Genomic DNA, 26,100 nt, shown 5'->3' on the forward strand with positions numbered 1-26,100 from the left:
TTTTTTTATTTTGTAAACATGTTCTGTACATTAGTAAAATTCCATTTTTTGTTGTTGTTGTTGTTGTTGTTCTGTATTGTCCATTTTAGGATCCTATCATCTTTTTTTTTTTTTTTTTTTTAAAGAATTTTTTTTTTTTTTTCTTAAATCCTGTATAACCCAAACACCTCTGACACACGCACAAGCCTGTTGTTTGGTTCCTGAGGCACTAACTTCAGCCAGCATTGCATTGTGGGACACAGCAACCCTGAACCCTGCAAATGTTTAGCCAGAAAGCACCAGATGTCAGATTAACACCCAATTACCACCAATTAACAGCAGGGCAGAAAAAAAAAAACCTAATGCACAAACTAACTGAAAAAATATAGGCATGTTCTATTATCATAACATAACCCGTTTTATCCATCCAATTCATCGTTCCCTGTTTCCTTACAATTCGCTTACCTTGTGTGTCCCACCCCTTTTCCCAACCCCATGCCCCCCAAACCCTGTTTCTCTCTAGACGTTATTCACCCATCCCCTCCTCCTGGATTTCCGGCAGGTTCTTCTTCTCCTTGCGCAGTGTTTCGGTGAGGGGCCGAGCAGAACTGGGCGACTCCAAGTTCTTTGGCTCGTTCGTGTGATAGCTGCCTTTATACCTGTACAAGTAAATGTACATGCAGTACAGCATGAGGAAGAGCAGCATCAGAGACACGGTGACGATCACTGTGGAGACACAAACATAAATTATTTAAACAGTTACGATTTCTATAGTTAAAAATTTATAGGAACGTGGATGCCAGACCTTTCAGATGTTCTAAGAATAATAAGAGACTGAAAAATCATTATATGATATGATACCTTCTCTTTGGGAAGGCCTTTATTTAACATTTATTTAGGAGTCTCCAGGATCAGTAAATTTTCCACCACAGGCAATGCTTGGTGAGGCAGGCAGAAATCCTAATGTGGTTGATGTGTACAATTTCACTTTAATTCAAGAATTTTAACAAAAATACCAGGTTGTTAGTTTGGGTCTCTTAGGATCAGGGTTCGAGTCCAGCCATAGGTGGGTTGCCACACTCAATACTACCCAGCCACTGCATGCAATGCTAATCCCAATCTCGTTTAGCAAAATGAGAGGGTTAGAGGACCCCAAGTGGTAAAACTTGGGGGCCTCTTGCCCTATCATCCTGAGTTTGCGAGTTTGATTCCCCGGTAGCCTCCCACAGACGGGGAGGCCTATAGAGAGCTGATTGGCTAAGCTCTGTCAGAGGGGTGGGGTGGCCACTTAGTGCTTTCATCAATCTAAGCCAATCATGATTGTCTTTGAGCTCGTGAAAGCAAAGCAACAGATAGTGCTGTCCTCCGAGTGTGTCACGCTGCTCCCAATGTTGCATGAGTAAGCAGTTCGAAAAGATGCGATCGGCTAGTGTCACGTAGTTCGAAGTGATAGTCTTAGGGTTTGGACCCTGTGGACATCACCAAGCAGATGCCTTCGGTTTCTGCTTGTTTGAGTTCTTTTTGCCTTCAGTTTTGTCTTAGGTAAGTAAAAAACAGCTCTGTTTAGTTGGGGTCATTTAAGAACATTCCATTTTCCATTGAAGAATTTGCGTTTCTTTCACATGATGTTCTATGGTGTCTTTAGGGTCATTATTCAACTCTACTCTGAAGCAGTGTGCTGTACGTTTTGAATGAATTTAAGCAGAAAGTCGAGCTCTATACATTTCAGAATTGATTCTGCTACTTTAAGCTGCAGTCACATCATCAATAACCTCGAGTGAGCCAGTAATATTGGCAGCCATACATGCTTATGCTGCATCACTGGCTCCACTAGGTTTGATGATTTTTTTTGATGCTACGATTAATGATGGTGTACAGAAGTAAAAATCTTCTTTGTCTTTTGACTGTTCCCTTTCAGGGGTGGCACCAGCGAATCATCTGCCTCCATCTAACCCTATCCTCTGCATCCTCTTCTTTCACATCATGTCCTCTCTCACTGCATCCATAAATCTCCTCTTTGGTCTTCCTCTAGACCTCCTGCCTGTCAGTTCCAACCTCAGCATCCTTTTACCGATATATTCACCCTCTCTCCTCTGAACATGTCCAAACCACCTCAATCTGGCCTCTCTGACTTTATCTCCAAAACATCTAACATGGGTTGTCCCTCTAATGAACTCATTCTTGATCCTATCGATCCTTGTCACTCCCATCGAAAACCTCAACATCTTCACCTCCATCTTAAACTCTTCCGTCACACCTACAGCACATCTCACCACTGTCTTACAGCTCTCATACATGTCCTGCACCACTCTAACATACTTCTCTGCCACTCCGGACTTCCTCATACAACACCACAGCTCCTCTCTCAGGCACCCTGTTGTACGCTTTCTCTAAGCCCTAACCCTAACCCTAACCCAAGAAGGGCAGAGACATTTCATTAATCATACTGTACATATACTGTAGTATATAGTATGAATATACAGTAAACATTTTGGAACTTGTGAACACTTACACGTCATCCAGGGTGGAGTCACGTCATCATGAATATAATAGAAAACTGAAAGAAAACAAAAATAAAGATATGTATGTATTCATATCCTGCTTACCTAGCAATTGTGATTCTTGTGGAAATTAGCTGAACACAAAATTTACATTTAAACTGTAAAAATTTACAAAAAGTCAAAATGAAAAATTCTAATTGATGTTCATTATGTATAGTGAATACAGTATGTAAAATCTTACACAATCCAGTGAACCAGGGGTCGTCCTCCCAAGGTACGTAGCCTAAGACAGGAGGAAACGCACCACAGTTCGACTCCACCACATAGCCCTGGGTGGTGACGGGTGGGTTGGTGACGTTGGGTCGGAAATACGCCTTAAGTGGTGCAAAGATGTTATAGCGGACCCCCGATATGCATCCTACCAAACCCGGACTGTTGTGTCTCTGAATGTCATAGTCGATATCACCAACCTCTAAAAAAAATCAGCGGAAAGAATCATCATTAGGAGTGTAAATCATATGATTTATGTGGACACCCAAACCTTAACCTTAAGCACAACCCGACTGAGACGAAACACACTGTGAGGTTTATATTATGTAAAAAAATAATTATGAATATAATTATAATTATATAAAAATGCATATCTGTAGGGGGCTCATATCCAAGAGTACTAAACATAGCACAGATTCACAGCTCTTAATCTTCATCCCTTATTCTTTTTCTTTTAGCCACTACCGAGGGGGTGTTCATCTTCACGGTAGGTGATCTGTTTGGGTGGAGGGGGTGTGTTCAGATAGAACACTTCAGATAAAAGCAAATTCCAGAATGCAGAGTTGCTCTGTTGTACTAAGAGATAGTTATTCCAACAGTTTTCTCACTTTCCATATTGCACCTTTAATGATTAAATGTGTTAGTGCTTTTAAAGAACACAATATGACAAGCAATCGTTATCTTACCCATAACACGTCCAAGAAATATACTTTTCGGTGAGTCAAATCTGGGAATCTCCCCGAGAGTTAATCTCTCCACCCATGGCTCCATGTAATCCACCTGACAGACACCCACATTTTATCATACATGTATATGGACGCTACAGACTTACTGTAAACTGACACATTTTTTAAATACTTGCCATGCATCATAAATCATACCTGGGTCCATACGGTGTAGTTGTGTCTGGTGATGTTGACAAAGTGGGGGAAGCCATCAGCCAGGTTTCTGGTGGTCAGCTGAAATTTGTGCGTTAACAAACCCAGACGATACCTTAGAGAGAGGGTACCTGGACAGGAAACAACATTATCAACAGACAATATCTTTTACCCATCAAAATGATAATTGGTTAAATGATTTTAAGAGCTTGTTGGATGGTGTGATTTCAAGCCTGAATTAGTTCTGTCTATTCATCCATCTAGCAACCTCTGTAGTCCAACTCGGGACCATGAAGGCCAAAGGTGACTTTATCTCCATTTCCATTTTACAACCGTGGTGGGATGCACCATGCATTCACACATTACAGGCAATTTGTTAACGCCAATTAGCTTAATATATCCGGAGTACCCTGAGGACCTGAAGGAAAACCTCCAACCAGAAGGAGAACATGCATGGACACAAACCCTGAAACGGGAACCTAACCCAGACCCTGAAGGTGTAGTCCTGTCCGTCAATATTATTTTGGTCGTAGTTTTTGGAATTTGGATAGGAGAGTGTGTACCATCTTTCTTGAGCAGTACAGCGATGTAGTCTTTGTGGAAGGAGCTGATGTAGAGCAGCACGGCCGGAGTCTGCTGAGTGCTGAAGCTGAACTCGATGTCATCAGTGGTGGTGTTGTAGCCCAGCGTGAAGTTGTGCCAGTGCGGCTCAATCCAGAAGTTTGCCCACCAGGCATCCTCTGAAATGGGCTCTGTACGGATGTCGTAGCGCAGCCAAGCACCCACGTCAAAGAATGCTCCTATATCTGAGACCAGACAAGAGTTACAGTATACAAGTGAGTTTGTTCTTAGATGGGTTCCTCTGTGACGACAAGCTGTGGAAAAAAGTGAAGGACTCACCTAATTGGCAGTAGTATCCATCGAAGGCTGTGTTGTTGCAGTCGCAGGAGTACGAGGCGTAGCCGTCGATGCACTGCCCTCCATTTCTGCAGGGGATGGAGGCGTTAAGACACGCTCCAGTGCAGTTTCTCCGAATCCCAGTTCGCTCGTCTACCTTCCCCTCCAGATCCACGGGGACACCGTTCATTCTCAGGCCACGCATGCAACCCAAGAAGGGCCTGAGAGTGTGATTTGCAGCACCTGCAAACATTGCATAAATCAAAATAAGTCTTTGGAGACTAAATGCCTGGAAACCATTTGAAATATCCTGACCACCTCTGCAGTTCTGAATGTTACTGCATTTCAAGTTTTTTATTCAGTTTTGATTACAGTTCACTCTGGAATAGAATCTTCTGCACAAACCGCATCACAGTGGGCGAACTAATGCTTTTCTAAATGTACCTCTGTTAAACTAAATAACGTGCATTCGTACCTACGAGCAGGGGTTGAGTGAACTGCATGGTGATGTAGGTTTGGCCAGGGAACTTGTGAATAGCCGGAGGATAGAAGTCCACTTTGAGTCGTGCCATTTTGACATTAATCTCAGCCTCCACGTAGTGCCACTCATTATCGTTGAGAGGTTTGGTGGTGCGCAGGGTCACATTCCTAATCCCGTCACCTACCATGAAGATGAACACCACCTCAGTAGTGGCTGAAAGAAAAAGAATAAGAGATGAAGATTAAGAGCTGTGAATCTGTGCTCTTGGATATGAAGCTCCTACAGATATGCATTTTTATATCGTTATAATTATTTTCAAAAAAATGTTTAATTGTTTTTCATATTTTAAACCTCACAGTTTAGCTCAATCCTGATGAAGTTGCGTAAATGGTCATCAGAGTTTTCCAGGAAAACCCCGTTGGTGCGGTAGGTCCTAAAGTGGAAGGTGATGTCAGCACTGGTGCCAGGTTTAAAGGTGGGGAATGCCATATAAGTGGGCTTGGTAATGGCTACCGTATTCCAGATGCTCCCTGTAAGAGAAAGACACGAGCACTAAATAGTCTTCAGAAATGCCGGCAAAGTCATTTGAAATAATCTGGCAAGAAACATAATACATAATTATACACCACTTGTTACTCACTGTCTCCGGAACAACGCAGTGGTCCGAGGCTGAACTGAGCCTCTGAGCCGGGGCGGATTGTGTCCCCGACTACAACTCTCCTGACAGGCAGATGGTCCCGGAACATCAAGTACCCCTTATCTGCATACCTGTTTAACAAACAAACCGGGTAATTAGCATGTGTGATGACCAACAAGCCCTTGCAAATACTCTTCATCCCAAAATACAATTTAAGTGGAACTATAATGCATATAGTATACAAACGTTTCCAAAATATGGCTATGATTGTTATTGTTCCAGGTTATTGTTCCAACACGGATCCATCATTCTGGCATGCCTGATTTTCTTCAGCTGTCGCTAAATCTGCCCCTGTATGCATCTTTGTGGAGGGGTATTTTACTAGCCAATCAGAACATAGTGACCCCCAATTTATTTTCAGCCATTTTTAGGCTTTTTCCCCAATACAAGGGGGGTAAAAGATTTTGGTCTATTGTGTGCATATAAGAGTGTCAGTATACTGTATGATGACAGTGCATGGTGGCTTAGTGGTTAACACTGTCGTTTGATTTCCACCTCGGAGGCTGCTTATGATTTGTTCATGCACATTCTCCCCGTGCTTGGTGGGTTTCTCTGGTTTTCTCCCACAGTCCAAAGACATGCAGATTAGGCTAATTGGCGTTCCCAAATTGCCTGTACTGTGTGACTGAGCTTGTGTTTGTGTGTGTGCCCTGCTGTGGATTGGCAACCTGTCCAGGCTATATCCTACTGTACCTTGTGCGGTATATAGGTTTAAGCCCAGCTAAGAGCTTAAGAAGGCTTATTTATGTATTAGCAGTTAGCCATTAATGGCTAATGTGTAACCTAGCCTTTCTTAGCTGACCAATCTTGCCTTTTGTAGGCCCTTAATAATGCTGCCCAGAGGGATGGCAAAGCTGGGTGGAGCTGATCAGAGTCTTGATAAATATGGTCACATGGGGTGGGGGGTGGGAGTTTGGGGGGGATCTATTTGGCTTGTTTAAGACCCAACCAGAAGAAAAAGGAAAAAAGGAAAAACAGCACACACACACACACATACTGGGGATCCATCTGCATATTTAAAATTGACAAAAAAAATGTTTTTACATTAGCTTCCCTTAAATGGTGTGTTATCAAAGTACAAGTCCTTAATCTTCATCATGCATGTTTTGCTAATGTATGATGATTCTTCTGTATTGTTACACTCACTTATTCATTCATATCATCACTCATGCCTCTACCTCTTTCTGTCTCTCACCATTGCCGATAATCCGCATCACAGTTGCACCAGAACTTGGAGTCGGTGCAGGTTTGATTGATAGCGCAGCCGCATTTCCCACTCTCGGCGAAAGAGCCACCCCAGTATTCATGACTCTGGTTATGCCGACCAATCCAAAATGTGTAAGGCCTTCCATCTGAAACAGGACACGGGATGTTAGGAAGCAGAGTGGTACTAATGGAGCAGTATTTTATCCGCCCCGTATGTTAAAATTCTTATCTAATTTGTTTTTTTAAAATAATGTTAGCCGTTTTCACAACGTTGGTTTAAGAGACTACATAGATAACCATCATAGTATAATTTTAAACAACTATAACTAACTACAGCACAAATTTGTTTGGTCAGTTAAAATCACATTAGGAACATTAACCCTAACCCTAACCCTGCAACTAAACACTTGCTTTGTTGATGTATACTTTCACATACTTACATGGAGTGTTTAGAAGGCGGGACTTGTAACAAGAAAACTCGATCCACTGTTCGCAATATAGTGACGTGTTGGCTAAAGCTGTGACCTCGTCCCATGAGGCGTTCACGTACTGGACATCCCCTATATAAGGCCGTTCCAAGCTGGAGCCGGTCACTTTGGTTCTCTCCAGGCGGTTGTGCTCGATAATCGTCCAGGCTCTATTTACTGACGAACAAAAACGTAATAAATAAGCGAAGGAATGTCTTTCAAAAAAATCCACATACTGCATATAGATATTAAATAAAGATAAGTCTGCTGAGACTTTTTTCATAAAGACATTTTAATAATGTGACCAACATTAAAATATGAAATAGTGCATGAAATGAAACAGATAAGCATTTGAAAAATGACTAAGCATGACTCCTTTGAATGGCGTGAGCAAACCGACACGTGTTTAGTCTTCGAGCACTTGATTAGCTCATTACACAGCCTTCCATAGAAAATGAGTTTGCTTAATTGCTTGAGCTGTCTCATTTAGCTAACAACAGCATCGCAAAATACACTTCACACGTAAAATAGACTGAGTGCACGGACATCTTTAGAACATCAATTAAGTGGGAATAAATTGTTTATGCAAAATGGATATTAAATCAAATACTGTAGTATTGAAAGATAATGGTGGTGTGCTGGAGTAGCACAATTGACAAAAACGTCTTTTAATCGCCTAATCAAGGTACACAGACTACCTGATCTGCACACAACTTGGCACAGGTTTTATGCCATATGTCCTTCCTAACCCATTTTTTTTTAAACAGGCTTGGGGACTGGCACTGCATGCAGGGGCTGGGTAGTAAGGGGTGTCGCAACCCACCGACAGCAGGGCTCAAACCCAGATCCTCAAATCAACACCCTAGAGTCTGAGCCACCTGAGCAACCACTCTCTGTGTGGCAAAAAAGGTTGGTTTTGTTGCTTAAAGTGTGGTACATCCTATTTAACGATTCTGATGATTTAATAACATCTCATGTTTTATATTCTGGATGCATTTCCTGAACAAATTGATGTAAAACAACCCTAAAATTGTCAGCAGAAAATGCCATGTGACGTCTTTCAAAATGGGTTCCATGTGATCTGTGTTATATGGCCCATAATGTACATTAAGAAAGAAATGGGTCTGGGCTCATATAGGTTAATAATAGAGAAAGAACCTACTAAATGTATTTATGACATCAACTATTAAAACAATATTAAATTTTTTTATCTTCAAAATGAACAACAAATATTAGCAAGGTTCTTCGACGGTATTATGTTGCACCACGTGTAACGAGAATATTCAGTATAATACCTATAAAGATACACATATGTGGGATTTAGTCTAACTTTGAGAGTCTGATCTACTGTAATGCAATGATCTGCTCCTAATGCTACTCACTGGTCCACCCATCCTAAATTTAGACTACCTGCATCTCAGTTCTGACCCTTGTGTATTATTCATTCATCCATTTATCTTTAGCAACTGCTTTCTCCTTTACAAGGCCATGATGGATCTGGAGCCAATCCCAGAAAAAACTGGCTTGAGCATGGTCCACCATAAAATATCTTACACACTCATTCACAACCACATTAAGTCATTCAGATTGGCACATTTGTATGAGGAGGGAGAAAACCCAAAGGAAACCCACTGGAGAAACTTGGCTTAGGCTGTAACCATAGTGCAGAATCAACCACTGGACCCAAAAGCTGTGCTGCACATCAAGCTCTTAAAGCCAGTATTGCATTGTTCATTCTGTACACTTCATAGTCTAGCATTGTCCAGTTGATCTGACCTGATGTGATTAGTATTATGCTCTACTTGTTGGTATCCTAAATACTCCAAGGTTTGTCACTTTTTAGCAACTAAATGGAATGCAACTCAAAAAAAAAGTGGTCTTACACTTCATCTTGCAGTAAACGGTGAAAGGTTTGAGTGGCCCACTCAGGTCCGGATCTATGGTGTAGTTGCCTGACCAGTACTTTCCGTTCAGTCTGTATGCCTCACACGACTCCCTATAGACGGCTGAGAACAGGAGGACATCATGAGGACAGACAAATAGAATACGAGAGCATTTTCATGTTTTGACTGGAACACTTACAGTTATGGCACACCTCCCCTTTGTAGCCGGTGTTGTTGCAAACACACAGGAAGTCATTCCAGGACTGAATACACCTGCCCTCGTGTTCACATGGGTTTGGAGAGCACCTGTAAAACACCAACTCGTAAATCAACCACACGGCAGCGCGCTCGGGACAGAACGGAAAGTCAATGATTTATATCCGGAGCTGTGTCCCGAGGCTATATTTGCACATCGATGCTTTTAAGCAGCATGAAAACTGATATACAGTCCTCCGTAAGGTGAACGAAGGACGCTGGAGAGTTTTCTTTAATTACTATGAAGCACAACAAGAATTACTGATCTATCTTTAAAAAAAAAATTCTAATAAGAGACCACTGCAATTTACTCTAGAAAATTTCTGGAATATCATCAAGAGGAAGATGGATGGTCACAAACCATCGAGCAAAGCTGAGCTGTTGGCTTTGAGTGATATAAAATTACCCAACAGCAATGTGAAAAACTGGTGGAGAGCCAAAACGCATGAAAGCTATAATTGCAAATTGGGGTTTTTCCACCAAACACTGATTTCTTACTTTTATTTAGCCAAAGCATTAACATAATTTGTTTACAAATTATTTGCATTTTGTTTGTTTTTTGGACTCATCAAAGCTCTGCAAATACTGCATGATCTTGGGTTCGTTTGATGTGTTGTGATGATGTCATTTCCTTTAAATATGCACTTTAAGTAACAATAGTTTTATATTATAAATTTAAGAGAAATATTGTCAGCAGTTCACAAAAAAAAAAGGAAACTGTTTATCTCACCAATACATGCACCTGTAAGTAGGAAAAAACATAAGAAACTAATTATGCTGTATATTTTATATATCCAGGTGATTAATATGGATATAAAGTGAGTTAATGAGGTGAGGATTACTTATATCCTGTGCATTGTGGAATTTCCACAATCAGTACCACCACCACGTCAGTGACACTGTTATGCTGAGAATGTGCCTCTAGAGATGTTCAGGAATGAGTCAGCTCAATTAGGCATGTTCAAATCAGCTGTGGTGTGTGTGTGTGTGTGTGTGTGTGTGTGTGTGTGTGTGTAGGCAAATACTTTCCTTCTTGCAGTGGCATTTAATCAAGCTGCTTTCATGAAAACCGTCTTTTAACGTCTGCATGAATGGGTGTTCATGTGTGTGTGTGTGTGTGTCAGGATCACAGCTGTTTAAATTAAAAAGGATGGATCTGCTACACTGTGCTTGCTGAAGACATCTTCAGTGTATCATTAGAAATAATTGTCCATATAAATAGCTCCATAAAGGAGACAAAATGCAGGGATGCTTACTGTACTGTATGTACGTTCACTGTATCGTTCCATGTTTATTTAACAATGATTAAAAACATGTTTTGAAAACATTCGGTGTAATGTTTGGTTTACTAGAATATGTTCAATTATGACTTAAAGAAGGAAAAGAATCACAGGGTCAAATAATTATTTAAGAAAAATAACAACGATTTGCATTTTGGAAGCCAAATTATTCAACTGAAGTCAGATGAGCCTATTGGAGAGCCAGATGATCTGACTCAACAAACAGTTAGAATGACCCTGTCTAAGAGCCATACAGTACATATGAGTAATTTTATAGCTTATATAGTACATACAGAGAAAACAGAATTGATATAGTGACTTTTTTACCGGATTTAAGCAAATCAAGCAAATATGTAAGATCCTTTGATTGCATAACTAGTGCAATGATTAATATGTTCCAGCTGGCAACAAACCTTTAATCATAACTGATGCATTGAGTAGGTTCTCATTTCTTAGACAATTTTGTCAGAAAACATACTTATCCCGTGGTCATGGAAAAGATGTTACTGTTTTAAAAGGGACAGTTTTTCTTGTGCTGAATCAAGCAAAGAAACCGACAGAGTATTTTTCACCTGAAATGACTAGAAATTAAGTTAAGAACTGTCCAACACATTATTAAAACTGAGAAGGATAGTGCTGAACCAGCGACTTCATGTGCGGTCAGAAAAGAATCATGAATGAACATCATCAACAGAGATCACTTAAACGCTTGGTGAAGTTGCCTAATCAAGGAAAAATTCAAGATTCAAGATTCAAATAACTTTATTAATCCCAGAGGGAAATTGCTTGGGTAAAATGCACAGTATAAATCAGAGCTATGTTTATTAGTGAAAGTGAGAGCATTTCCAACCATGTGATGAGAACTGGATTTGGGAATAAACTGCTGTGTGTCCATAAGAAAGCCACTTGTTAGTAAGAGTCATCAGAAAAAAAGACTTTGGTTTGCTGGGAGCATAAAGACTGGACTTTTGAAATAATGGAAAAGGGTCATATAACCTGATGAGTCCAGATTGACCCTATTCAGAGCAATGTGTGTGTCAATGTACTGTACAGTATGTGTCAAAGAAGGGAAGCACATAAAGCGATGCATCCATCATGCCTAGTGGTCACTGTACAAGCCTCTGAAGGCAGTGTTATGATCTGGGGTTGCTCTGGTATAGGCTTAACAACATTATGTATCAAAAAATAAAGTTAGCTGATGACCTGAATGTACTGAATTTATCCTAATTTCACTTATCTCTTTTGCAAAGTCATTAACCTGTGTATTAGATCCTATACCTACACATTTTCTCGAGCAAATGGTACCAGCAATAACAGAACCCCTAACGGAACCCCCTGTTAAAAATAGTTAACTCCTCACTCAGCAGTAGGTATTTTTCTAAAAATAAAAGGCTTGTGTTACTTGACCTTAGTGCAGCTTTTGACATGATTGATCATAATATTTTTCTTCGTACTGTAGGTTAGAAACTGTAGTAGGAAGGGAACAGCCCTATCCTGGCTTAGATTTGACAATTTTATTACCTATTTGACTGATCATTATCTGTTTGTAGATTTAAATAGGGACTATTCTGCATGTTCTCAATAGGAGTTTGGTGTTCCACAGGGTTCAGTTTTAGGTCCACTGCTATTTTTTTCTTACCTGCTTCCTCTAGTCAACATAATTAGTAAGCATGGTATTCTTTTTTGTGTTGTTATTCTGTTGACCCACAATTGTATGTCTCAGCAAAACCAGATAAGAAAAGCCAACTTAAAAAAGTTAAACAATGGTTCAGTGGCATAATAGACTGGATGTTTGTTAACTTCCTTCTAATTAATCCTGACAAAACAGAAGTTCTGGTACTTGGTCACCATGTAGCTAGAAGTAAGATTTTTGATCACACAGTATCTCTGTGTATAAACAACCTCCAGTTAGTCCAGTCACAGCAGCGGGAGACCTCACTAGAACCACAAGATATAAGCACATTACTCCTATCTTATCCATACTGTATTGGTTCCCAGTGAAATTTCACATCGATTTTAAAACACTACCTTTGACCTATAAAGCATTAAATGATCTCACTCCGCAGCATCTAGGTAAACTGCTAGGATGCATCCTGCTTGTTAGCATTGTGTATTACGAAAACCACCGCAGGGGGCAGAGCTTTTTCTAACAAAGCCCAAGGTTATGGAATAGCCTTCCAATTAATATTCGGAACTCTGACACAGACTCCGTGTTCACGTCTAGGCTAAAAACCTACTTATTTAGGCATTTGCCTTGGGTAAAAGACCAGGTTCATGGACGTCTTTCCCACTCTCATTGGCCACTCAGGTTTGTTTATGGTAGAGTGACTGGTTGCTTTACATCTCAGGCAGCCCTCATGTCTGTGTTTCCGTCTGGCTCTCCCTTTTATTTATGCTGTCATAGTTAGTCCCTGCTTGCACTCTGCACCTTATGCATTATGTGACTGTGACAATACATAACCGTTATCTCTCCTTCTCTTCTCTTCTTTCCTCTTCTCTCTCTCTCTGTCTTTCTTTCTGTTGAGCCACACAACACACACCTGAGGTGCCAGTAATCCAGTAAAACTGAGGGTCCCGGTGCTCCACTGGACTTCTGACTAAAGATCTCGATGCATGGAGGCTTCATGTGGTCTGCTTGGGATGCATGTGGTGACTGGAGATTGATCCACTTGACTTGATGGTTCTGGCCTCGACTGGTGCAGATAGTTGTTCTTTAAGGACTTGTGACATCAGTCACTCGATAATTCTATTAATTCGTATTAACTTAAAGATATCAAATTTACAGTATGACTGCACAAAAATTCTTGCTATCTGTTATTGGACGAGGTTGTTAACACAATGCCATAATAAATATAGACCGTAATCAAAGCTAAAGGTGGTCCAATGAAATATTAATGTCTGCCACTTTTTTTTGGCAGGGTAGTGTATGTTTTATCACATGCATTCTCACATGATTTTTTTTTTTGGTATAATCCCCAGTGTGTGGCAAACATCTACAAGATTATTACTTTTTCTTAGATGCCATTTAGTCATAGCCTACACATAATATCAGGAACAGACTTGGAGCTCTTTGTTGTTTACACAGAATATAAATGTGTTTTGTCCTAAAGGTGTTGCTTCTAAGTGATGGATGCTATTACTTTCGTTATTATTGCTCTCTGAAGTGAGCCAGCACCTCTGCCAGCAGCTTTCAGAAACGCATAGCTGAAAGTACATTGTTCAGATAGTACATTGTTCTTAGTCTGCACACACACAAACCTGTCAGTGATCGAGCATGTCCCCAGAAGTAGTTCCGTGTATCGGCCCCATTTTCTCTGCAGCATCACGTCTATGTCCACAGGCTCGTCATCGATGAAGATCTGCTGCATGCATCCGTGAAAGCGTGCCAGCTTGGTCACGCAGCGTGCCGTATTGTTGGTCTTAGGACAGCCTAAGCCAAAATCAAGACCAGTCATTTGACTTATGCGCTGCTAGCTCATTAAAATGCATATATGTTACTGTCATGACTTACCGCCAAAGAAGTAGGTGTTTCCAGTGCGAATCGCGAACGGGTTGGTGATCTTCAAAGGCGAGCTCTCATCCTCGTCAATGGTGACCGAGAGCAAGTTGTCTCTGGCAGCAAGATCCACTGTGTGCCAGAAGCCATCGTTTAAACGATATCCTAAGGAGAAACAACACTGAATGAGTGTTGACAGTGGAGTGACGGTTTATTAGTGGTTGGTGATGGACACACCCATTTTATTTGATTTTAACTTTTAGAGATTTTTTTTTCCCTAAACGTCCAACAAGGTTCTCTGTTAGGTCCATACAATTCTTTAGACATATAGTTTGCAAGCATAACTTTGGTACCATAGCAATGTGAATCTTTTTTTAATGGATTCTTTTTTATCAAAATATTCTGATTAGCATTTGAGCCTAGAACTTTAAAACCAAAAAACTGCATTTAGGAACCTAGTTAGGAGCATCTCCAACAGAAAAAAGAAAATAATAACTTGCTAACCTGATGAGACACTTGCTAGCTGACTGCCTTACTGTCAATATCCTTACCAGAAAAATAATGTCAAAGTACATTACTCCAGTCTTATTCTACTGTATTTACAGTGTCTGGCAAGTAGTAGATAAACTTTAGTGTCTTGCTTTAATGCCCTAAATAGTTCAGCTTTGATATAAGTATATCCTTAGGCGGTATAACCCATCCTGAGTAGACCTGCTGTTAATCTTGGATAGCTCACAGCTCAGCCAAAGAAATACCTTTTTTTATACCAATGCTTCTCAACCCCGAATGTTCTGTAGAGAAATCCAACCTCTAGGTGCATTCTCAAGTCTTTTTTTTTAGTCCCACACAAACCGCAAACACAAAGCCAAAAACCTCCAACAATTATAAAATATGTAACCTACTAAAGTTTACACACTGACAAAAACAACTAGCATGATTTGTCTCATAAAGAGTCTCCTTAGAGGCTTTAAATTATGACAGTTAATTGGAAACTGGGGCCTCGCATGTTTGAACGATCAGTGGTCAAATGTGAATGTTACCTGCAGCAAAGCGGAGTCTCTTGTTCCCTGGCTGTGTGAGAGTGATGTTAACCTGTCCCTCACTCAATCCAAGCTCCAGAGAGCCCAGATCATCCGCAAACCTGGTGAACATTAACAATCCAGTGTAATCCCAAGACCGGAACTTGAACTTGACCGCCAGTCGGCTCTTTCGGAAGAACCCATGCACCTGGAGGTAGTTGTTGGGCCCCGCGAAGGACATGGGTCTCCAAAGGAGGTCACGGCATGTGTAATGCATCTTTTTCTATGAATAAAGAAATGTGTTTAAAACATGGGACATGATTTAACAGTTAGTCACCCCAGCACCACCAAGTTGCCACTGTTGGGCCCGTTGGGAAAAGCCCTTAACCCTCAACTTCTCAGGGGTTTAATGAGACAAAATGTTAGTCGCTCTGGATAAGGTAGTCTTCTAAATGACATAAAAATCCATATCCTGCCAGTTTGGGAGGATAAATCACCATCTAAGGTAGCTCAATTGTATCATTAATGACTTTGAGATAAGTACATACTGGTATAGAATAGTACCTTTTTGGGAGCGAAGCGTACATCAGGATCTTGGTACTGGGTCTTGTAAATGACGTTGACTCCATTGATGAAGACGTTCTCCAAGCAGCCGCGGAAGTTGAATTTACCTGGGAGATGAGGTGAGTCTTTTTCGATCACACCGCCAACATATATCTGAAGACAAAATGGATAAAAAAATTAGCCTAGTTCAAGTACTAGTGACACTTATTTAAACAAACCCTGAAAAAACCCTGTAGATAGTCTTTCCTTAGCTAGTTAGTTTTTGTTCATTTATGTTGTAATTTATGTTAGGTCAATCTGTCCTGTCTTGTCCCTGCTAGCCAGCTAACTAGGCCTCTTAGTTAGCTAGTTTACATATTGTGTCTGGTTTTTCAAGGTTCCGATAATGTACTTCTGTTTTGTTTTCCTATTGATGTGGCTGTGAACCCACCTGCTTGTCTAGGTCCAGGTATTTAAACTCTCCATTGAGGATGACTCTCTCAGTCTGGCTGTCCAGAGTGAAGTTGAGCTCTCGGCCGTACCGTTTTATGGTCACATAGTGCCAGTGCTGTGTGTCTAGAAGATTCCCCAGCCTCAATGTGGTCATGCCGTCCACTTTGTGCACTGTGCTGCCTCCTGTAAGAGCAGGCAGTAAAATCATCACAAAAGATTATAAAACTCATATACAGTACATATGCCTGTTGCCATCGTCTCTTTATTTACCCAGACTGATATGCAGGTAGAGTCGTCCAGTTTTCAGCTCAAGCATGATTGAATCTCCCTGGATGCCCTCGCTGTACAGTAGCACACCATCTTTCTCAAGCGTCTTAAAGTTCAAAGCATAGTGGTCTTGCAAGGTTCTTACACTCCCGCCAGGGAACGAATATGCCACCATGTCGTCTCCCTCAAAATACATCACGTATGAGTCTAGAAGCCAGAAAGGCAATCAGATAGAAGAAATCAATATCAAAAACTACATTGAATCACTGAATGTCATCTTTTGTAGCCATGTAGCCCCCTTTACCATAAGGACAGCCATAGACCTCGAGCCGTACACCAATCTTTCCACCATTTTCTGTGTTCCAGCCCATAGGTAGGAGGCGAAGGTGTTTAGCGGTAAAAGCATAATGAAAGACATTTCTCTTCACCTGGTAGTAGTTCCAGTTTCCAGGCAATGTCTGAGAGAGAAAAAGGGAGGACTGCTTATTTCTTGAACAAACATATGGTTTACAACAAACCTGGTGATGCATTGCATGTATTGTTGGTGATGCATTTGTATTTCATCGAATGAAAGACATCAAATATAAAGGTGAAGAATAGTTTGTCTGCAAAAGAGATCTGGGTCCAAATGGACTATATATCAAAACTTACTGTTCAGTACTGTACCAGTTCCAAAGTTGGGACACATCAGTTAAAAGTTTTTAGGATTTATTTTCTACCTTCTAGAACAATACTGGATTTTTCAAAACTATTAAATAACACATATGGCATTATGTAATTAAGTAACAACGACAGTCTGATAATCTTATAAGACACAGGGGTCAGCTGTTTTGGAATACAGTAGTTCTTGCAAAAGCAGTATTGTCAAGTGCATTTGCAAAACGCTTCAAGCATTTACGGCAGACGCCCTTAAAGAGAGCAACTTACAATAAATTTAACCTTAAGGGCCCAACAGAGGCAACTTGGTGATGCGGGGCTTTGAACCTGATACTTCTGTTCAGTAGACCAATGCCCAAGGCACTGAGCTATCCCTGGCCATGAAGAAGCTGGCTCTCATGAAGACCATCTCTGGAAAGCAAGTCCAAACTTTTGACTTGTAGTATACTCTAATCCTAACTCTTATCCTCTCAGTTCCAGCCTTTGAGAAAAGCAACTGAGGGCCCATGTAGAGGTCTTCACTGTAAATACCAGTTTATAGTAGATACACTATATGGCCAAATGTTGACCAACACCTAGCCATCACACTCATATGTTTTTTTTAAACATCCCATTTCAGGTGTGTTCCTCTATTGGTGTTATAACCACCACTGTTCTGAGAAGGCTTTCCAGAAAGCACAGATGTTAGGGAAGGAGGTCTGGGGTGAAGTTCCAGTTCATCCCAAAGGTGTTCAGTGGGGTTTAGTTTAGTTAGGGTTTTGTGCTCTCAAGTTTGTCCACTCCAAACGTAACACATCACGTCTTCGTGGAGTTTGCTTTATGCATAGGAGCACTGTTATGCTGAAACAGTTTTATCCTAAGCCCCCTAGTTCAAGTGAAGGGAAACTGTTATATTTTGGTGTAAAATCACAATGCAAACTGATTATGATATGTTAATTATAAGCTTGAACATAATAGGGGGGAAATCATTATCTTAACCTAAGGGTCCATTTGTAACAATTACAAAGGCACCACAACAAATTTTGTGTAGTGCCTTGGGTCTAATCTTAAGCAAAGCCAAATAGCTATGAGCAACTACTGTATATAGTTGTAAGGAAAACCTTCAGGCCCACTGCACCCTATAATACCATTTAAGATGACAAAAGTCTCCAACTCTGTTACACACAAAAAAATGAACATTAACAAATTTTGACTTACCATGTTTCCTCCTTTCATTGTGTAAGGAGTCCATGCATCAAACCGGTCTCCATAGAGGAGCATGTACTTGGTCACCCAGTCGTGAGAGTTGAAGGTACCCTGTGTAGCAATCGCGACAATGCGATACTTTCTACCCAGATTAATTTGTAGCCATGGCTGTGCATCCCCAGGGGCTGGAGACCAGCCACTGCTCCCTAAAGACACATATAGGTTAAATGTATCATGCTATTTCACTTTTTGGCTCACACATGCTATTGGCAAGATGTGGGGTACATAATGTAATTAGCTTCTAATGTGGCAACTTACCATGGAGTTTGGCAAAATGAGCAGAGTACAGAAAATTGTATCTGGAGGAGGCCCAAAAAGAGGAGGCATAGAGTGGTGAAATAATTGGGTCTAAACATGGTCCTGAAAAGAGAGAGAGAGAGAGAAAGAGAGAGAGAGATAGAAAATATTACAAGAGATTAAAACATTGACATGGCATTAGACATCAATTGCTGAATTGAAAAATAAACTTGATAACATTAGTGGATAATTATATCCACATTATAGTGGATAAATATGGATAGATGAATGGATGGATGGATGGATGGATGGATGGATGGATATTGCACATATTTTTGATGCACAGTGGGGAAAACATTTAACTGTTCATGAGGTAGATTCCCTGGTGGATGAAACTGTTCTTGTGCCTGAATGTCCTGGTGCTCTATAGCGCCGATCAATCAGCAAAAGTTCAAGAAGAAGATGGCTTGGATGTGAGGGGTCCAAAGTGATATTATGAGCACTTTTTTCTCACTCTCTGGTTATATACAGTTCTTAACGGATGGGCAGGGGAGCACCAATAATCCTTTCAGCAGTGCAAACCATTTTATAACCTTCTGATGTCTGATTTTGTAGCTGAGCCAAACCAGACAGTTATTGACGTGCACAGGACAATATTCAACGATAGCAATATAACCTCTGTTGGGCCTTTTTAACAATGGAGTCAATGGTATTGTCCCACTTCAGGTCATGAGGAATGGTGGTGCCCAGGAACCAGAATGACATCTATATGCAGACTTGGCACCATTCTGGATGAGGCTGATGACTGTAGTGTTGTCCGCAAATTTCAGGAGCTTGAAAGTGGGCTCTGTAGAGGTGCAGTTATTGTTATAGCAGGAGAAGGGCAATGGGGAATAAACGTATCCCTGGGGCCAGCAGTGTTGATGGTGTGACTGTTTGAAGTTGTTGCCTTTCTGTCAGAAAGCTGGTGATCCACTGACAGATAGAGATAGGAACAAAGAGCTGATTTAGTTTGGTCTGGAGCAGTGCTGGGGGTTATTATTATATTTAAAGCCAAACTGAAGTCTGTGACTTGTTGCCGGATGAAGTGCAGTCCCATGTTGACTGCATCATCCAGAGACCTGTTTGCTCTATAAGCAAACTGCCAGGGGTCCAGAAAGGGTCCAGTTATGTCCGTCAGATAGTCTGAATAAGATGATCATTATTATTACGTATAAGAGTTCATTTGCAATTTACTGTTGCTTGCATAGATTGTCTTGCACAAATGCTTTTGATGATGTTTCATTCATCATTCATTCATTTCATTATCTAGACACATTTTTCTCACACATACACACTTCCAAATATTTTCTTTTCTTTTCTAAAAAAAAAAAAAAATCTTTAAATTTTTTTTTTGTGAAGCTGCTTTGGGACAATGACCATTGTTAAAAGCGCTATATAAATAAAATTGAATTGAATTGAATTGAAAATTGAATTGAATGTTGGACTATTTGCTGGTTAGGATGCCTGAGCTGCATTAGCTGCACTGCTCTGTAATGCTGACTGAATGCTAATGCTTTTCCCTTTACTGGACAGTAATGGAGGAAGATAAATCCAGACAGGCTGTGGCACACCCTTCTTAGGATTAAAGCTGGACGTGATGAAATGTTGCTATTACCACATCAAGTAAACGACCTACTTTTTGTCATAACATGCCGAAATGAATCTAACTTCCACCACAAATCACTCCTCACCTCACACAGGGACCCTAGTAAGTTTGTCTAAGGCAGTCAAATTCCCATTTTCATTTCACCCCATTTTCATCCATCTGTATTACAGACAATAATGTTAACACCCAAATGTCCTGCCCTTGTCTGTATTACAGTACAGGAGCCTGTGTATGTGTGTGCAGTAATTTAGGAACTGTTCCTTTTGCCATTTCTGTAGGGTATAATCCTCTCCTAACTTATTGTACTGTGTATAAATCCCTGTTTCAATTAGAAGCAGCAACAATTCAACATAATCTTAGCAGACGAGTCTGATAAACTCAACCCTCATTTCCATCACTCCACAGTACTCGTTTATTATGTATGAATAACCAGCATAATATCTGATTAGCAGCCTTATTCTCAATATGGTAGAGAATTTAAATAAAGAGATAAAGGAAGACCAACTGAAAACAGACAAAGGAATCGATTAAATAAAAGGATAGACAGAAGAAGGCTTAAGGTGCTGTATGGATGGATGGATGGATGGATGGATGGGCAGGTGAGTAACTGGATGAATGGATGGATGAATGGTTGAATGGTTCGATTCATGAATGAACAGAGAGGAATCAAATAGAAAAATGAACTGACAGATGGAGACATGGATGAGTGGATGGGTTGATGAATAAATGTAAAAATTGGCAGACAAACTGCAAACGAAGAGGGAATAAGTCATTAAAGTAGGAAATGATGGATGGATGGATGAATGGATGGATGGATGGATGGATGGCAAAGAAATTTCCAGAAAAATGATGGGTGACTAGAAAAGTGTATATCTGCTGAAGCATATAAAGCTGAAAAGCATGGGAACGGATTAATAAGAAATAGACACATAGACAAATGCATGGATGGATGGATGGATGGCTGATAGATGGATGCATGGGTAAAAAAAAGAAAAGGAAATATGTATTCTTTTTGTAGTTTGATGGATGGTTGGATGGATGGATGGATGGATGGATGGATGGATGGATGGATGGATGGATGGATGACATGGATAAATGGATGGCTGGCTCATTAGTTGTTTGCAATACATAGCAAAGTATAAACAGGTGGTGAAAAAGTGGCTGGACATATAAATAAATGGATGTATGGATGATGGATGGGTCAAACAAAAATGGCTGACAGGTGGAGACATGGATGGGTGGACAGGTTCTGGCTAAGATGGATAAGATGTCTGACTAGACAGGTGGATATGTGATGTTGGATACTGAAAAAGGATAAACAGACATATGGATGGAATGGATGTATCCTAAAAACTATCCTATTCTAAGTCCTATACAAAAGAGACAACATAAAATGCATTTGCAAATGTGAGCAACAAAGTGACAACATGACAACATGAAACGCTTCAACACTTTGTGGTAATGAGGTAATGAGTTGAGGCAGTGGGAGGAGAAACAGAAAACATTCCTTGTAAGTAGCCGAAAAATCAGTAGGATGAATGGATAGATGGATGGATGGATCCAATCTATAAATAATCTGAATGAATGGAATGACCAACAGTAAATGGAACAAGCATACTTATAAACATCTGCTCTCTGTACATAAAATATCTCCACCTAATACCACTGATGCATATTCGAGTGTCATTATAATAATATAACAATGACAGAGGCCTGAGAGGCCAGAGTATGTCCTTCAGCAGCAGTCTGAAAGGACAGCAGTGTGTGTGAGTGTGTGTGTGTGTATGTGTATGTGTGCTGAATCACAGCTGATCCATGGTAACCAATTCTTCACGCTGTTGACTTACTGTTGTATTAAACTAAATCAATTATTTATGGGGAGTCTGTCCTTAGGAATCATCTCAGCATCATTAATTAAACCTGAAAAATGGAATAACTCTTGGTGACCTTGTGAATATTAATATGCATCTTTTATCCTACATTGCTTACAAGGCAGAATCGTTTCTCAGGTCTTTCTCAGTGGTCCAACTGGCTCTTTGAAGGCTTTAGATTTTTTAATTGATAACCTTTCATTTATCACAGTTTAGAATCTACAGATGATATCAGAAGTCATACATGAAATCAGGAAAAGCAGATCTCACGGCATTTTTGTATAACACTATTCATGTCACAGTGTTGTTAAATTCTTGGTTACGATTGGTATAAATGTGATCTAAATCAGCGAATCTGGCAGCAAGACAAATTACAGATGTATGTTATATTGAGGTGCCCATTTTAGAAGGATATCACATATAGACTACAGATTGAAAAATTTGTTACTGTTGATATGGATAGATGGTTGGATGAAGAGACAAATAGATGGATTTATGGAGGGACAGATAGATGAATGGAGGACTGGATGGCTTTATGGGTGGATAGATGTATGGGTGACTTTATGGATGGATGGATGGATAGATGGATGGATGGATGGATGGATGGATGGATGGATGGATGGATGGGCCAATTTATGGCTTTATGGAGAGACAGATAGATAGGTGGATGAATGCATCAGTGACTTTATAGACAGCTTTACGGATGGATGGATGGATGGATGGATGGATGGATGGATGGATGGATAGGGGGATTGACAGAAGCCTTTATAAATGGGTGGCTAAATGGATGGATGGGATGGACGGATAGGCTTAGGGATGGATGAATGGATGGATAAATGTCTGGCTCAATGACTTTAAGAAGGGGTGGCTTTATGAACGGCTGGATGAATGGGATGTATCATAGGTTTATGGATGGATGGATAGATAGGCTTATGGATGGATAGATGGCTGGCTCAGGGATATTATGAATGGATGGCTTTTATAGATGGCTGAATGAATTGGATGGATGATAGGCTTATGGATGGATGAATGGATAGATGACTCAAGGACTTTATGAACGGGTGGCTTTATGGATGGCTGGATGAATCGTTACTCTATTTAAAATGCACATGAAACAAGAAGGAGTAACTTGATCTGTAAGCATATTAGCTATCATGCTATGCAAACCAATATGTATGGCGCGCACACACACACACACACACACACACACAAATTGCATACTAAAAGAAAGCTCCCCCACTTTCTCCCTTTCTCTGCCTCTCCTAGTTCACAGAAGGGCGTCGTCTTTTTTTCAGCTTCTAAAATTATTCACCCTCCCATCCTCCCTGCCTCCCTGTCTTATCTCATTCCCTCCCTGTGTGTGTGTGTGTGTGTGTGTGAGTGTGTGTGTCTGTGTATGCGTCCTGCCTTCATGATTTCTTCGGCTCTCACAGTCAAAGCCAAGGGGATTGGATAACAGCTGGTGTGAAGGAGAATCCTGCATCCTACACTGTGCTGACAGAGCATGTGCAAGCTCACACATACCACACACACACACACACACACACACACACACACATACACAAGCACACACCCTCGCTGTTCCAGGCTGATGCAGCACTTTTGCTCTTTGAGTGTGCGTCTGCAGAGCACATTAGCTTCCTCACATGAACTCGCAGAAGAGCTTCTTTAAGGCGAGCGTGCTTATCACGGGCAGGATGTAAGAGGTGTATGGTTTCTTTGGAAGTATCACATGGGTGAGCCAGGTTAGCAGTTGCATCAGGATTTTTTCTGGGACATGATTATGAATAATTCAGAAGGGCATCAGCCAGAATGAAGTGTACTGTATAGAAAGACAAAAACGGCTCTATCTATGAATATATATATATAAATATCACCTTTCACACATGTGCACAGACACACACGCCATGATTCTCACCCATTCTTCGGATGTATTCATATGTCACACCCTGCTTAGGTCTTTATCTCTCAGAAACACATACACACACACAAACAGACCAGCACACTAACACATCCCTAATTCCCACCACGGCCCAACACCTTTCTTCCCTCTGACGGAGCGTATAATAGATGCAGCTCTGTTACCAACAAAAACACCATCATCCATGTTGGTTCTGGTGAGGTTTTTTTTTTTGTTTTTGAGATTTACCTACTGATAAAAACCATAACATAAAAGGCAGAAAGCATTAAATGTCATGACATTTGATAAAAGGTAGACTAATACATAGCCAAATGTTTGCGGACACCTCATCTTCATCATCATCATCATCATCATCATCACACCCACACCCATTTAGTTCCCATTTTAGCCTTCACTCTTCTAGAAAGGCTTTGCACTAAATCTTGGATAGTGACTGTGGGGATTTATGATCATTCAGTTACAACAGCATTACTGAGCCCAGGCACTAAAGTTAAGATGTACTGTACAGTACAGGAGACTCCGGTTCCAGTTCATCCCAAAGATCTTCAGTAGGGTTGAGGCCTCCAAACCTATTGCTTAGCTATTAGACTGCTTGGATGTTTCCACATGAACCAAGGAGAATAAATGCAGCAGAAATGATGATAATGCTGTATAGGAAACTATATTATAATGCAAACTTTTGAAAGGTTTATAGTACAACATTGTGGGAACATTATCATACTGTAATAGTGTAATAACTGGTGGAGTGTTGGATGCCACAATATTGTGTGTAAACACATAACATGTGAATGAAAACGGAGGAACTCGCAACAATGCAATGATGTAATGGATTAAGTTACTCGAATGAAATAGATAATGTGTTCTGTACAAATTACTTTTTTTTATTTTATTCATTTAACTCGCTTTGTGTACTAGCGCATTGTAATGCTGGACCACGTTAGAGATCAGGGGTAGCTCAGTGGTTAAGTCATTGGACTATGGTTTGGAAGGTCGCAGGTCCAAACCGCATGACCACCAAGTTACTGCTGTTGGGCCCTTCAGCAGGGCCCTTAACCCTCTGAGATAAAAATGTACAAAAGTCGCTCTCGATAAGGGCGTCTGCCAAATACCTGGGTGTACCTGTAAATTTGGGTTCCAATGTTCTGTATAATGCTATAGCATTCAAATACATTCTTTGTGTTTCAAAAACAGTCCCATATAGGTGTAATGGTCAGATGTCCACATACCTGTAGATTTGCCCATAAAGTTTATGTTATATCTAAGAGATAAAACCCAAAATGCCCGAAATGTTCTAGTGCTTGAATGACAGCTACTTGACCTGATTTACAACTTCACAAATCATGACAGGATTGAAACCTTATCTGTGAGAGCATATTGTGTCATCCCTCTACAATGGATTGAGGGGTTTCCTCCCACAGTCCAAAGACATGCAGATTAGGTTAATCGGTGTTCCCAAATTGCCCGTAGTTGTGTGACTGCGCATGTAAATGTCCTACCATAGACATAAAATGGAGATAAATACAATAGTAATTACCATTAGCCTTCGCAGTACCTACTTGGAATACAGAGGACCCTGGATGGATGGATCTCATTACTGGTTTCCTATTTCCACTGAACGACACTTTCAAATGTTAGCAACTATAATAAGTCTGAAACGATGGCCTTTTTATTTTTGAACTGAAGCTAAGAAATTCATAAGGATGATAAGCTTTAGTTAAGCTTCATGCAAAGCATGTACCTTAATCATCTAATATTTGTCTTCAAAGATATGTCTTCACATATGATCAATCACCATATTAGTACATGAACATAGCAGAACATAGTAGTAAAAATGATGGATGCAGGGACGCCACAATAGTGTGTATAACCATGCAACATACAAAGGACAATATAGAAGAACTTGCAGAGTTATGATGTAATGGAATGACATACTGAAATGAAACGGACAA

The 26,100-nt window shown here is 40.4% G+C and overlaps 1 protein-coding gene across 1 annotated transcript; it reads right to left on the reverse strand.

The window, feature by feature from the left end:
• Positions 1-505: 505 nt before the first annotated feature.
• On the reverse strand, positions 506-26,100 carry cntnap1 (contactin associated protein 1; the record flags this gene model as incomplete). The annotated part of the gene is made up of 24 exons (XM_053515260.1): positions 506-705; positions 2,492-2,536; positions 2,722-2,952; positions 3,437-3,530; positions 3,632-3,759; positions 4,192-4,434; positions 4,529-4,768; positions 5,001-5,219; positions 5,363-5,536; positions 5,647-5,774; positions 6,899-7,055; positions 7,350-7,553; positions 9,260-9,382; positions 9,459-9,565; positions 14,053-14,224; positions 14,306-14,455; positions 15,331-15,592; positions 15,874-16,026; positions 16,304-16,488; positions 16,576-16,779; positions 16,877-17,030; positions 18,427-18,620; positions 18,733-18,834; positions 26,052-26,100. Coding segments are annotated over 24 exons (3,918 nt in total), but the record flags the coding sequence as incomplete, so codon positions are not given.

The sequence above is a fragment of the Clarias gariepinus genome, chromosome 16 (assembly GCF_024256425.1).
Source record: "Clarias gariepinus isolate MV-2021 ecotype Netherlands chromosome 16, CGAR_prim_01v2, whole genome shotgun sequence".
NCBI classification, from domain to species: Eukaryota; Metazoa; Chordata; class Actinopteri; order Siluriformes; family Clariidae; genus Clarias; species Clarias gariepinus.